The sequence below is a fragment of the Hypomesus transpacificus genome, chromosome 2 (genome assembly GCF_021917145.1).
Source record: "Hypomesus transpacificus isolate Combined female chromosome 2, fHypTra1, whole genome shotgun sequence".
Classification (NCBI taxonomy): domain Eukaryota; kingdom Metazoa; phylum Chordata; class Actinopteri; order Osmeriformes; family Osmeridae; genus Hypomesus; species Hypomesus transpacificus.
Genome location: NC_061061.1, coordinates 13,059,589 through 13,072,213, shown reverse-complemented (window position 1 = coordinate 13,072,213; position 12,625 = coordinate 13,059,589). Strand labels below are relative to the sequence as shown.

The 12,625-nt window shown below is 50.2% G+C and overlaps 1 protein-coding gene across 4 annotated transcripts in view; it reads left to right on the top strand.

Annotated features, from left to right (window-relative positions):
• Window positions 1-12,502, top strand: part of LOC124477184 (F-actin-uncapping protein LRRC16A-like) — a 34,074-nt gene extending 21,572 nt beyond the window's left edge. The window contains exons 21-38 of one of the 4 annotated variants that reach the window (XM_047034837.1): window positions 605-777; window positions 945-1,013; window positions 1,442-1,535; window positions 1,744-1,842; window positions 2,225-2,353; window positions 2,558-2,689; window positions 3,574-3,749; window positions 4,042-4,129; window positions 4,253-4,393; window positions 6,263-6,329; window positions 6,517-6,734; window positions 6,854-6,963; window positions 7,084-7,618; window positions 8,447-8,486; window positions 8,670-8,918; window positions 9,025-9,123; window positions 9,665-9,814; window positions 10,553-12,502. In XM_047034837.1, coding sequence (XP_046890793.1) covers window positions 605-777; window positions 945-1,013; window positions 1,442-1,535; window positions 1,744-1,842; window positions 2,225-2,353; window positions 2,558-2,689; window positions 3,574-3,749; window positions 4,042-4,129; window positions 4,253-4,393; window positions 6,263-6,329; window positions 6,517-6,734; window positions 6,854-6,963; window positions 7,084-7,618; window positions 8,447-8,486; window positions 8,670-8,918; window positions 9,025-9,123; window positions 9,665-9,814; window positions 10,553-10,725 — 2,742 coding nt within the window. In that variant the 3' untranslated portion in view covers window positions 10,726-12,502. Of the gene's footprint in view, window positions 1-604; window positions 778-944; window positions 1,014-1,441; window positions 1,536-1,743; window positions 1,843-2,224; window positions 2,354-2,557; window positions 2,690-3,573; window positions 3,750-4,041; window positions 4,130-4,252; window positions 4,394-6,262; window positions 6,330-6,516; window positions 6,735-6,853; window positions 6,964-7,083; window positions 7,619-8,446; window positions 8,487-8,669; window positions 8,919-9,024; window positions 9,124-9,661; window positions 9,815-10,499 lie in introns of all 4 variants that reach the window. The other 3 variants (XM_047034828.1, XM_047034844.1, XM_047034853.1) reach the window with 3 other exon arrangements.
• Window positions 12,503-12,625: the final 123 nt, after the last annotated feature.

The window sequence follows — 12,625 nt, the reverse complement described above, 5'->3', positions numbered from 1 at the left end:
GACAGTCTCGGTGGGGCAGGGAAGGATGCTGGGCGGGGATGGATGGATGAGGTGGGTGGATGGATGAGGTGGGTGGATGGATGAGGTGGGTGGATGGGGGTCTGGTTCTGTCAGTGTCCCTGCTGTGTGGATCAGACAGCCCACTCTGACACCACACAGGGCGGCAGAGATAAGCATATGTTTCCTTTGACAGCAGATCTTCCATGTGGTCAGCCATGGTGTGTGTGTGACTATTAACAGTCTGAGAGGATGCTGGGTCTCTAAGCTGTGGCTATGGGATCTGACAGCTTAATTCATATCAGTGTAAAACAGCAGCTTTCAACTGGTCTGGAGCCTGGAAGAAGCACATGTAGAACCTCAGGCTCATTTGTATTTTATAGTTTGGAAACCTTCCTCTGGTTTCACGTTTTAATCTCACTTCTGCCGGGTCTGTCACGCTTGACATTGGATGGTTGGGTAAATGGGGTAGAGCTCTCATTACTGTAGAGTAGTGAGAAAGAAAGACAGTTTAGTAGTCTCCACTGCAGCATATTTTCCACAAATGTGGTGGAGTAAACAGTTTCCCTGAACCCTCTTAACACCCCCGTCCTCCACCTCCCTCCAGCCCCTGACCTCCCTGTCCCTGGCCGATTCCAAGCTGAAGACAGACCTGACCATTGTGCTCAACGCCCTGGGCAGCAACAGCAGCCTGACCAAGCTGGACATCAGTGGCAACGCCATGGGAGACATGGGGGCCAAGATGCTGGCCAAGGCCCTTCAGATCAACACCAAGCTCAGGTGAGGGTCAGAGGTCAGGGAGATGCCGGCTAAGAAAGACTCTGAATACATAGACACATGGCCATTCAGATGTTTAAAGGATATCTCAACGGTGTACAGTGGAGATGTGAGTGGGTCTGAACTGCTTGCTTCAAGTGTTCTGACTGGGCACTGTGTGTGTTGTACAGGACGGTCATCTGGGACAAGAACAACAGTAGCCCTCAGGGCCTGCAGGACGTAGCAGCAGCCTTGGAGAAGTAAGTGTCACCGTGAAACCTTCTGTTACTGGTCGGTACATTCATACAGCCGTGGTCTGGAACATTCGAATCATCAGAGTCGGTTTAACCTGAGAGTCTGCGCCATTCACTCTGAAATAAGAAACGCTGTAAATGGAAATGTATTCATAAACCCAATAATATATCAAAACCCCTAATCAAGACATTCCAATTTGAATTGGCTATCAGATGGATTTTTCATATTCATCTTGGGACATGAATAGTCATTATATCTATTTGAATATATAAACACACCATATGAACCCATGAATAAATGATGTCTACTCCACTTCCTACTATGCAGACAGAAAATGAACAGTTCTTTTGAGCAATAATTCATATGTAGCTGATCCTCATGCGTTCCAATAAAGTTTGGATGCCTTCATCCATTGCTTTGTGTCGCCCCACAGGAACTACACCCTCCGCTTCATGCCTATACCCATCGTGGATGCCTCCCAGGCCCTGAAGACCAGCCCCGAGAAGACGGAGGATGCACTGCTGAAGGTCAGCCGTCTGGCTACACAGTCTCCAGAGCTCACATCAGACCTGATCAATACTAATATTATGCTTCTGTGTTGTCAGAGTACTGTTCTAACTTCACCAAGGGGTACTTCTTAGGACCCCAGGAAGAATAGCTTTCAGCTTATGCTGGAGCTAATGGAGATCCAAAAAAAACAAACAAACTTCAATGCCGTCTCCTTCCTGTTTCCAGATAGAGCACTGCCTGTACAGGAACCACGAGACCAGGAAGTACCAGCAAGAACAGGCCTATCGGCTGCAGCAGGGCATCGTTACGACGACCACCCAGCAGGTCAGCCTCCCCGGCACGTTCTCCTTCACATTGAATTAGCATTTCAGTCCCGGTGTATTGACGGCGGTGACTGGATGAGGACGGACCACGTGTGTCTGTGGTTTGAAGGTTGAAGCGTGGAGAGAGGGGGTTCCCCCTCGCCTGAGAGGCTTCAAAAGATCGCCTGATGAAAAGTGAAGGAGGCTTTTGTTTCTAATTAGGATGCTTTGAAGTCCCACCCCCCCCCCTTCGTCTCATCTCTCATGCTTCATCTTGAGAAAAGTGGGATGTTAGAAGGCGAGTGGTTCGTTGCAGAAAACCGCCCTTGATTTATCCTTAACTCTCCCTACTCTGCCTTCTCCGCCTTCTCCTCCTCCTTCTCCACCTCCTGCTTCCCCTGCAGATGATTGACAGGATCTGTGTGAAGGTCCAGGACCACCTGAACTCTCTGAGGAACTCGGAGACGGACGCCATCTTGGAGGACGTCAAGGTGGCAGAGAACCTCATGAAGGATGCCAGGAACTCCAAGACGGTGGGCGGAGCCAGCAGAAAACCACCCTGTGTTTTTAATGTTCCACTGCAATTGAAATCGACACAATACTCCATAGAAATAGTTTTTCACTATATACTAATAGTTTACTTCAGGAGTTTAAATCTTACAGGCCATCGGCCTTTCTACGGTTGTAGCTGTCTGTTCTGTACCTACATGACCCCCCTCCCCCCTGCATGTGCACAGCTGCTGCCCAACCTCTACCACCTGGGCGTGGCCTCCAGGGAGGAGGTCAACGGAGCCTCCGTCGGACCAATCCAGGAGAAGCTGGAGTCCATGGCAGGAGAGGTCGCCAGGGTCATGGACGAACAGCTCCAGGTAGGGTCAACAAGTAGGTCAAAGGTTAAAGTGCAGTTATAGGTAAGGTCTGGGGGCGTCACTGAGAGCAGCTGTTGTACGGTAAGGTACAGGTCAGCCGTTTCCTCCCCTCAACATTGTTCCCAGCAACCCAGCCTTTGTGCCACGTTGTTTATATTCCTGGGATGTCGTTTATATTCCTAGGATGTCGTTTATATTCCTGGGACGTACTGGCTGCTGAGCTTACACTGGGGTAAATGTTCTCTGACAGGCTGTCGGCCAGCACCATGGAAACCTCCCTGGAAATCTGTCAGTTTCATCCTCTCTCGTCGTGTGATGAATTGGGTGGCTAAGATTACAGAACAGGACTTTTTCCTGATGCGAATGTGTCATGAAGTAACTGGCTCAGTAGGTGCTCTGTAGTCTGAGGACGGTTTATATCCCTCTGGTCCGGTGTGGCCTCTACAATCTCTCCTGTTGGTCCTATCTATTGATTTCATCTGAGCTGCAGCCTCCTGCTCGCACACACACACACACACACTCTCTCACACACATGTAACTACACACATACACGAAACCAAAGATAGACAAACATGTACACACACACACTTGACGTCCCTGTAAAGGAAGGTTAATTTCCTTTAGTTAATCTAACCTTGGGGGGGGGATTATGTTATTTAGCCTTAACTGACACACTGACAGGCAGACAGGGCGGAGCAGAGCAGGCAGCAAGCACAAATACCCTCACTGGAAAAGCAGTCCACCAGCCATTACAGACCATGTATGTAGAGAAGAAGAAAAGACCTCATCCCCTCCCTGTCTCCCGTGTCCACGCCCTGACGGCTTACACATGCTGTGCACGATCCATGGTGACCCCCCCCCCTCCCCCACCACCCCTCCCCCAGAGCCTGCTGGAGTCCATGGTGGACGCGGCCGAGGGCCTCTGCCCCCACGTGATGAGGAGGGCCGACCTGAGGCAGGACCTGATCACAGCCAGCACCGCCAAGATGGTGGTCCCTCGCAGCTTCGTCAGGGACACCCTGCTGGAGCAGTCCGGCGTTGACATCATCAACAAGATCAGGTGACGGGGCAGCCACACTGGGGGTTGGAGGGGAGGGGAGGGGCAGGGCAAGGTGGGGTATAGCAGTTAGTCGAACAAAGGTAGGCGTAGTGCAGGGGTGCCCAATGCGTCGATCAAAGCTTATGGTGATAGATCGTGTCCTTAAAAACATGTTTTGTGGTAGAACAAAAGTAGATCACAACCCAAAAAAGTGTAGGCACCCCTGGTGTAGTGTGTGTAGCTTGTGTGTGTGTGTAGGATTTGTACGTGTGTATGCATTTCTGAGTGTATTGCATGTCCTCCTCTCTCCCAGCGAGGTGAAGCTGAGTCTAGCTTCCTTCTTGTCAGACCGCATCGTGGATGAGATCCTGGAAGCACTTTCTGGCTCCCAGCACACACTGGTATGTTCACACACACACACACACAAACTCTGTCACACATACACACACACAGCTACTTAAATAAACATGCAAACACTTTTAACATGTATTTGTAATGTTTGTTTGTGTGTGTGCATGTGTTAGGCGGATCACCTGGTCCTGCGAGGCCAGCCCCTGGTCAAGCAGGGCTCTGTGGACCTGGAGGTGCCCGAGGAGAGAGTTCCCAAACGGGGCTCCACAGAGCTGCTGGAGGCGGAGAGGCTGGACGACCTGGAGACCTGCATGGTAATGTCTGGGGCCGGGGGGGGGGGGGGGGGGGGGGGGGGGGGGGGTGTCTGTGTGGGGGCGCGGGGGGGACTGGGTGGGGGGTTTTGGGAGCGGGGGTAGGGGTAGGGGAGGATGGAGGAGGGGGAGCGGGAGTCAGATGGCTGAGCGGTGAGGGAGTCGGACTAGTAATCAGAAGGTTGCCGGATCGATTCCCCGCCAAGCCAAATTACGTTGTGTCCTTGGGCAAGGCACTTCACCCTACTTGCCTCAGGGGGAATGTCCCTGTACTTACAGTAAGTCGCTCTGGATAAGAGCGTCTGCTAAATGACTAAATGTAGATGGAAGAGATGGAGGAGGGGAGGATGTGACATAATGAGAAGCAGCATGGGTTCCTGTCGGCCTGGTTACACAGGCTCTCTGGTTATTTTAGGATATCAGGCACAGGACTTGACCACTCGACACACCAATGAGGACCCCAGGTACTTCTCATGAATGAGATATAAGGCAGCAGCACATGCTCTGGGAGCCAGACAGGGCCGTGTGTGTGTGTGTGTGTGTGTATCCACACACTGCTACCTTCATACCTGTGTGAAGTTGGAGACCTGTTCTGTTTGCTACCAATAGCAGTGTTTTGCTGTTTTTGTCTGCCTGTCTCATACAGGCATCCTATACCCAGTCTGTTCTACTCTTCTTCTCATGTTAAATTCTTCAAATCTTTCTCTAGCTCTGCTCTCATCCTCTCCCTCTGTCGGTTAACAGCCCCCTACTAAAGAGTTAACCTTCCAGTCCTCTCTCTGAATCTATAGAGCCTCTCAGTGACTCTTGTCCTGCCTCTTCTCTTTACTCTGCTCTTATTTCCTCCTCACCTCCATCCCTCCTTCCCTTCATCCCTCCTTCCCTCTTTCTCTTTCAACCTTTGCTTCATGGAGACTCTATGCTGCAGTGTAAGTATCTTGGGTCTGTCACTGTCCTTACTCTCTTCCTTTCTTTCTGTCTATTTTTCTCCCTCTCTCCTCTTTTCTCACCCTCTATCTCTCTGCCTGCCTGTCTGTCTGTGCTGTAAAGCTGTCACTGTAGCATTAGGACCAGCTCTGTTCTTCACCCTCCCTCTCTTCTCCGGTGAGATACCAGAACCCTCCCGTCCAGGCCTATCAGGTGCTTGGGAGTCCCGTCTTCAAACCCAGATTAAAAGCCCACGTCCATCAGTGGATATGACAGAGCGCTCCTCGTCTCCTAGGACAGGCTTAATCTGTGTCTGGGGACCCAACTCTTTAGTAGATTACATCTCGGCTGTCTTTTCAAGCGCTCACAGCTGGAGGTTTCATCCGCTTGGTGCTTGACGTCTTGCAGCAGAGTTTCAGCTACTCCTGCTTCCTGCTCTGCCTGCAAGAGCAAAAACCCGGGGTCAGCATTGGGTTATTACGAAGCCATGATTAACTCTATTTATAGAACGCTCTGTTGATTTGAGTGGAACTGGACATTCCGTCTTCCCGGCTGTGTTTAACCCAGATCCGCTCTCTGGGTTTCTGAGGGATGAAAGACCCCTGCGGTCAGCTAGCTGTCCATGTCCCACAATGCACTTCTCCACGCAAGCCTCCATCCACACTGCTCTCCGGGCGACCGCACGCTTGTGTTTCTGTGCCTCTCACCCACCTGGTCACGTAACGCACTCACCTGGTCACGTAACGCACTCACCCCTTATTCAGGTTTTAGCAGGGCTCTGACAAAGGTCAGATCATGAGACTTCATTCAGATCGCTCATGTAAGAATGACAGAACAGACTGTGACTGAGTCCACATAGATCCCCTCATCAGTCTGTTTTGATAACTACATTTTTATTCCAGCCTTTGTTGATCTGTGTTTATCGTGTGTGTGTGCGCCTTACAGATGACACCCAAGTCCAAAAGGAAAAGCATTCACAGCCGAATGCTCCGACCGGTGTCTCGTGCCTTCGGTAAGTCTGCTAAGTACCAAATGTTTAGTCATTTTCAAGTAGCCCGATGGGGATTCCCTCTAACTCTAACTGGATCTTTCTGGCTCCACTTAAACCTTGTAGCTTTTGCGACCCAACACAGTTCTGTGTATACACAAACCCCTGTACAAATAGGCCTCCACTTACCGACAGCCCTTCTGTCCAATAGAGATGGAGTTTGACCTGGACAAGGCCCTGGAGGATGTTCCTGTGCATGTGGAGGACCCGCCCGCCTCTGTGGCCCCGCCCAGGCAGGAGAAGAGGAAGTCAGGGGCGTCGGCCTCTGTGACGGAGCTGCCCTCTGAGGAGAGCAAGAAGCTGCAGCACTTTACCAAACTGAGGCCTCGCAGGAACAAGAACAAGACCACACAGTCTAGCAAGAGCCCTGTAAGAACAGAACAGCTACAATGCAGTAGGACCGAGGATGGTCTGCTAGGGCATGTGGATCCTGCCCAGTCTGTCGAACCTGGCAGCAGTGGACTGAGTTTGTTCCCTCTCCCTCACAGCAAATCACCAGCACCCCATCACAGGACGGGGAGCAGAACGGCCTCATGGGAAGGGTCGACGAGGGCGTGGAGGAATTCTTCTCCAAGAAGGTCACCAAAATGGACTCCAAGTGAGGCTGAAGCTGTTTGCGGGTGGCTGCTCCTAGCTCATTGTTTTCTCTGCTGCAAAAGGTTTCTGACCTCTCCCTGTCTCTCTGTCTCTTCCACCCCCCCTCCCATCCATCTCTCAGGCGCTCCCTGAAGAACCAGGACTCTCAGGATGGGGAGAAGAAAAAGAAAGGTGGCTTCCTCAACCTTATCAAGTCCCGCTCCTCCAAGTCCGACAAGAACCAGGCCTCAGCCCCAACTTCTGTCCCAGCCCCCTCCCCAGCCCCAGCCCCTGTGACTGCAGTACCAGAAGAGCCCTCCTCCCCTCGGGGGGTGCTAAAGAGCCCGACACCTGACCTGCCCAAGCCTAAGGAGAGTAGGGGGGACACCAAGGTGGAGAGTAAACAGGAGAGCAGGGTGGAGGGCAGAGGTGGGGGCAGGGGGGAGAGCAGGGATGAGGGTAAGGGGGAGGGCAGTAGCCAGCCCACGGACTGCAGCAGCAGCTCTGACCGCTCGGAGGAGCTGCGGACGCCCGACTCCATGGATGAGCCCTGGGAGGGGGGCGAGGGGCGGGGCAGCCCCCAGGGAGGCCGGCGCTACGGGGTGCAGGTGATGGGCAGTGGCCTGCTGGCAGAGATGAAGGCCAAGCAGGAGAGGAGAGCTGCAGGGTCACACAAGGTGGGAACGTCGCTCTCTCCGACGCGTACACGGGCAAGCACCTAGCTGTACGCTGATGCACCCCAAGCCAACGCACGCACACACACACACACACAACCAAACTACCTCTGTAGACTCACACAGCCATCAGAGATTGACCCAAGGCTGTGAATTATCTGTGTGTGTGTGTGTGTTTAGGCCTTGAGGGTAGACCAGATGGACCGTACTCAGATTTCACCTGATTTTATCTGGGGGAATCACTGCCATCACACACACACATGTATACACACATGTATACACACATACACAGGCACACAAACCTTCCAAGTGATCACATATGCTCCAGTACCAGTGGTCAGGAATGGGTTTATGCATGGAAGCTTCTTCACACTTCTTTCAGCCTGCTAAACGTGTCTTTCTGCTACTCCACCCTGCGACTCTGTACACTAGCGGACTGGCCCTACGTGTTATAGTCATACTCTGGCTTAATGAAACTGTCCACTTTCACTTGTGTGAACTGTGTGTGTGAGCATGTGTATGTGTGTATGAGTGCGCGCCTGTGTGTGAATAACAGGTTTATAGTGTTTGTACGAGCTCTCCCTGACCTTGTATCACTAGGCAGAGCCATGCCTGCCATCTGTTTCAAAAGGCTGTTTGCCCTAGAGTGTGAGCGTGTGTGTGTGTGTGTGGGTGTGGGGGGGGGGGGGGGGGCAAGGGGGGACGTGTGCAAGCCCATTTTCTAATACAGATCGCCACCTACTGTTCAGATATATTACACATCTTTGAATAAGCCAGTACAAGTTTGCTAGCATATGTGTTTTACTGACCAGCTGTGCTGCCTGTTTCCAGGGTCAGGACCAGCCAGCCGGCCCAGACAGCAGTGGGACAGGTTAGTAGACTCCTGACTTCTCCATGCTCCATCTCACAGATAGCTGTCACATGTGATCCATGTGACAGTGAGCAAGCCTAATGCACTCAGTGAAGGCCCCACTTGTCTTATACACTGGCTGTATGTAATTTGTTACCTCCTGTGTGTGTGTGTGTGTGTGTGTGTGTGTGTGTGTGTCATCAGCTAAGCCCCCCCCACCAGAGAGCAGGTCTCCCAGTGGCTCCATCAGGACAGAGGCGAGGGTGTCCCCTGAGAGGCCTCCCACGCGTGGGGCCGATGCCCGTCCAGAGGCAGCCTCCAGAGTCCGGAGCCCCTCCTCCATGACGGGCCATGCCAGCCCCAAACCCCCGCCCCCCCAGGGGGCCAAGCCCAGCCTGGCTGCCCGGCCCTCCATCCCCCAGAAACCCCGCACCAGCAGCTCTAGGAGCATAGGTAAGCCCTCTCATGCCACACTGCTGCTCTCTGGCGGCGGAGCCCATAGCGGTGTGTTCTGGAGCCCACCAGCACTGCGAGATGATGCCCTTTCTTTGTTTCTCAGACGAGTCCTCTGGCCTCAAGAGGGCGCCGTCAGAGAAGGAGGGTCCGTGCAGCCCTCTCCTGGGTAGCTCGGCGAGTAAGACCAGCCCAGCAAAAGAAGGTAGCAGTGTGTCCCAATACCCATACTAAGCTATAGTAGTCCAGTTGCTGAATCGTTACTTCATAAGTATTTAAGGATAGGTATCCAGTCGTTCACATCGTCTTTGGTTGAATCCCACTTTGCCCATTGGATGCAGCTGCTTTTGGTTGGGATCTGTCTGTCCGTGTGAGATGTGTTTATGTCTGTGTGGTGTTTATGTGGTGTGTTTGCCGTGCACCCCTTTGCTGTGTCCCTCCAGCAGAAACCTGATCCTATCAGACTCCTCCAGATCAGTGTCTCCCCCTCCTGCTCGTGGTAGCTTCCACAGGCCCCCGCTCAGAGGTTACGGGGCTATCGCCGTGATCTTGATAAGCAATAACAAATCCAAGAATTACACATGATTGGTTGTGGATGAGATGTTTTACTCATAGGAGTCCCTATTCAAGAGTTTCAGGCTGATATGAGAGATGAAGGGTATGTCCGTGCCAGCAGATGTGCTTACAGGTGAGCGTGCTAACTGATTGACAAGTTCTAAAGCTTAGGCTCCGCCCTCTCCCAGTAGACCAGGTGGGAGACACTAGCGTATTTGATTCCGACCAGGAAGTGGAGCTACCTGTGGCCAGGGTCCGACACTCCCCACAATCATCCTGCAGCACTGCCTCCGCAGAGGAAGTGGGCGAGCATGAGAGCAGGAAGTCCCTCCCCCGGCCTGGTTAGATCCCCTTCTCATTCGCCCTTCACCCTATCACCGCTCTCCTAAACCAAGTTGCTTCTTAGATACTGATCTGGGATCAGTGCATTTTCTCTAAATTCAGACTATGACCATCAGGGACGAAACCTAAACTGACCCTAAATCAATATCCAGGGACAACTTCCTCCTTCTAAGTGTTGCTCCCTGTCCTCCTCCCTGCTCATCCTTCTCTTCTCTCATCCACTGTCTCTGCTCATCCTTCTTTCCTCCCAGGAGCGGGTCACAGCTTTCAGGAACATTATTGCACTTCTCAACAAAAGATTTAGTTTGACTGTCTTTTAAGTTCTCCATAATGACGCCTGCTGTTGGTTATCCTTTCCAACCAGCACCTAAGACATCTATACTTTCAAAGAGCTGACATGCTGAGCTGAATAATTAAATGGCATCTGTCTAGTTATTGTCTCGGTACACATTTGTACCGACTGTTGAAAGATGTCTTGCTGCTTGTTTGAAAATCTGCTGAATTTTTCATTACAAAACCTTTCTTACTCATTTTATGATTATTTTAAAAGTGTTTTATGTGTGTCATTTATAATCTCAGTATTTACATATTTTTCTACTCCATATTAGGTGTACATTTGTAGTATATGTAGTATACGTACATACAGGGGAATTCTAGTGGAAGCTCTTTGTTCTCAATCGGTAGCCTACAGCGCCCCCTGTTGTTCCTGATATGTACGGCGTGTCGTCTTGTCCCAGGGAGGTCAGCCAGTGTGTCTGACCCAGCCCAGCGGTCCAGCCCCAGCCGCACCACCTCCAATGACCACAAGACCACAGAACTCTCCCCCAAGCCTGACCGGAAGGACCGGGGTCCGGGGAGGAAGACCTCCGACTCCGGGGAAGAAGCAGACAAAGACTTTATTTTCATATGAGACAACTTACTGTTCGGGGATTGACCAGTCCTCTGCACCTTATAGAAATACAAGTTCTTTGAAAGGCCATTTCCATGCAAGTGAATTCAAGGACAAAAGGTTCATTCAGAGAGTTGTATTTCTATGCATGGGACTAGAGTAGTTTTCTGACGGTCGTCTCAACCTGCAATCAGGAAAACCTAAGCCTAACCTAAGCCTCTTTCAGCCTCTGTAGCCTCACCCCCAGCCTCTGTAGCCTCAGCCCCAGGCTCTGTTGACCTGGGCCAATTAGAGAAGTAAATGACCAGAAAGCATGTATTTTCTATTTGTGATTGAGGTGCTTTTGATTGGCCTCTCAGTTGGCACTTATTGTACCAATCCACTGGTGTCACGGCAGTGGGTGAGACCAAACTGCATCCGACGTATTTGACAGTATTTGCAAATACAGGCCAACCATAACCGCTGTACTGCGCTGTGCTTTAACTGTAACGCTGTGTTAGCTCTGAGAGCTGTTTAGGCTCTATGACCTTTTAATGCTTCCAAGAAGACTGTGGTACACTTGAAATAACCCTATTGATAACCTAGCTGCAGCACTGTTCTGATCCTTCCAGTGTGTGCAATGTTACTGTGGAACAGCATCCTTGTTAAGGGGAGGACCTCCTCTGATTACTCAGATACCTGGCTGTGTGGCTGGAGGGAGGACCTCCTCTGATTACTCAGATACCTGGCTGTGTGGCTGGAGGGAGGACCTCCTCTGATTACTCAGATACCTGGCTGTGTGGCTGGAGGGAGGACAGACTCTCTAGATGGACTGATTCTGTTCCCACTGTTTTTGTTCAGAACTACCTGGAGAACCCGAGTGAAGTAGGTAGCCTAGAGTATGCCAGCTCCCCACAGGAGCAGCCAGACATGTCCACATGCACCTTTCTACTGCTGCTGCACCTTGTCCAAGATGGTGTCTGTTCGGTTTGTTGTTAGTTTGTTTTTTCACTTCCTTCAGGCAAAAGGTATTTATGATGTCATGTACTTAAAACATATGTTTCCAATGTTACACAAACTAATGCTTTGCTCTTCCACTTTATTTTCTACTCTGTGTATCTTAACTTGGTTTGGGGTGTAAAAGCAGCTGGCTGTGTTCTGTTTGTCATATAAAACAATGAACTTGTGTTAAATCTTTGAGATTAAAAGGAGAACAGCAGCAGGCTCAGTGAAAGCCATGATTGTGTGTGGGCTACTTGTGTGTCCAATATGCATGGTGTGTCCAAGGTGTACTGTATGTATATATGTGCTTTCATACATATGTATGTGTGTTTCTGTCATATGCACGTCTAATATATACATTATGTTTAGAATAAACATACTGATATATATGCACACACATGTGTATATGTACACAAAATCCTATTTTGATGATGGTACTAAGCACACTCAAAATGTCTGTATAATTTATTGGGTTAAAAACCGTGGCTGATGGTGTTTGTATGCCTTTTATTTTAAATGTACATTGTGTTAATACTACAGAAAGTGGTTGTCTTTTTTGTTGTCATTAATCTTAATACACAATCAATTATTATTTTCATTACAAAGATCAAGCAAATCTTCGATCTTTAATGTGTCATTTTAAAAAGAAAAACTGTACACGTATCACTGTTGCTCTTCCTCTCAATTATTTTGTTAGGCTGTATTGTCCATTTTTTTAATGCATAAACACATTAATGTTTTACTAAAGCATTCTACTGTCTGTGGACATTTCCTTATGTGAATATTTATACCAAATAAAATAATTTTACAGGCTGCAGATATGAGCATTCAAATTGTATGAAATTTGAGGTTTCTGTTGGAGTTGAAAAGATAACCCTCTAGGTGTCGTGCTTGAACTTGTTACGGCTCACGCGCGCGGATACACAATATGATACAGTTT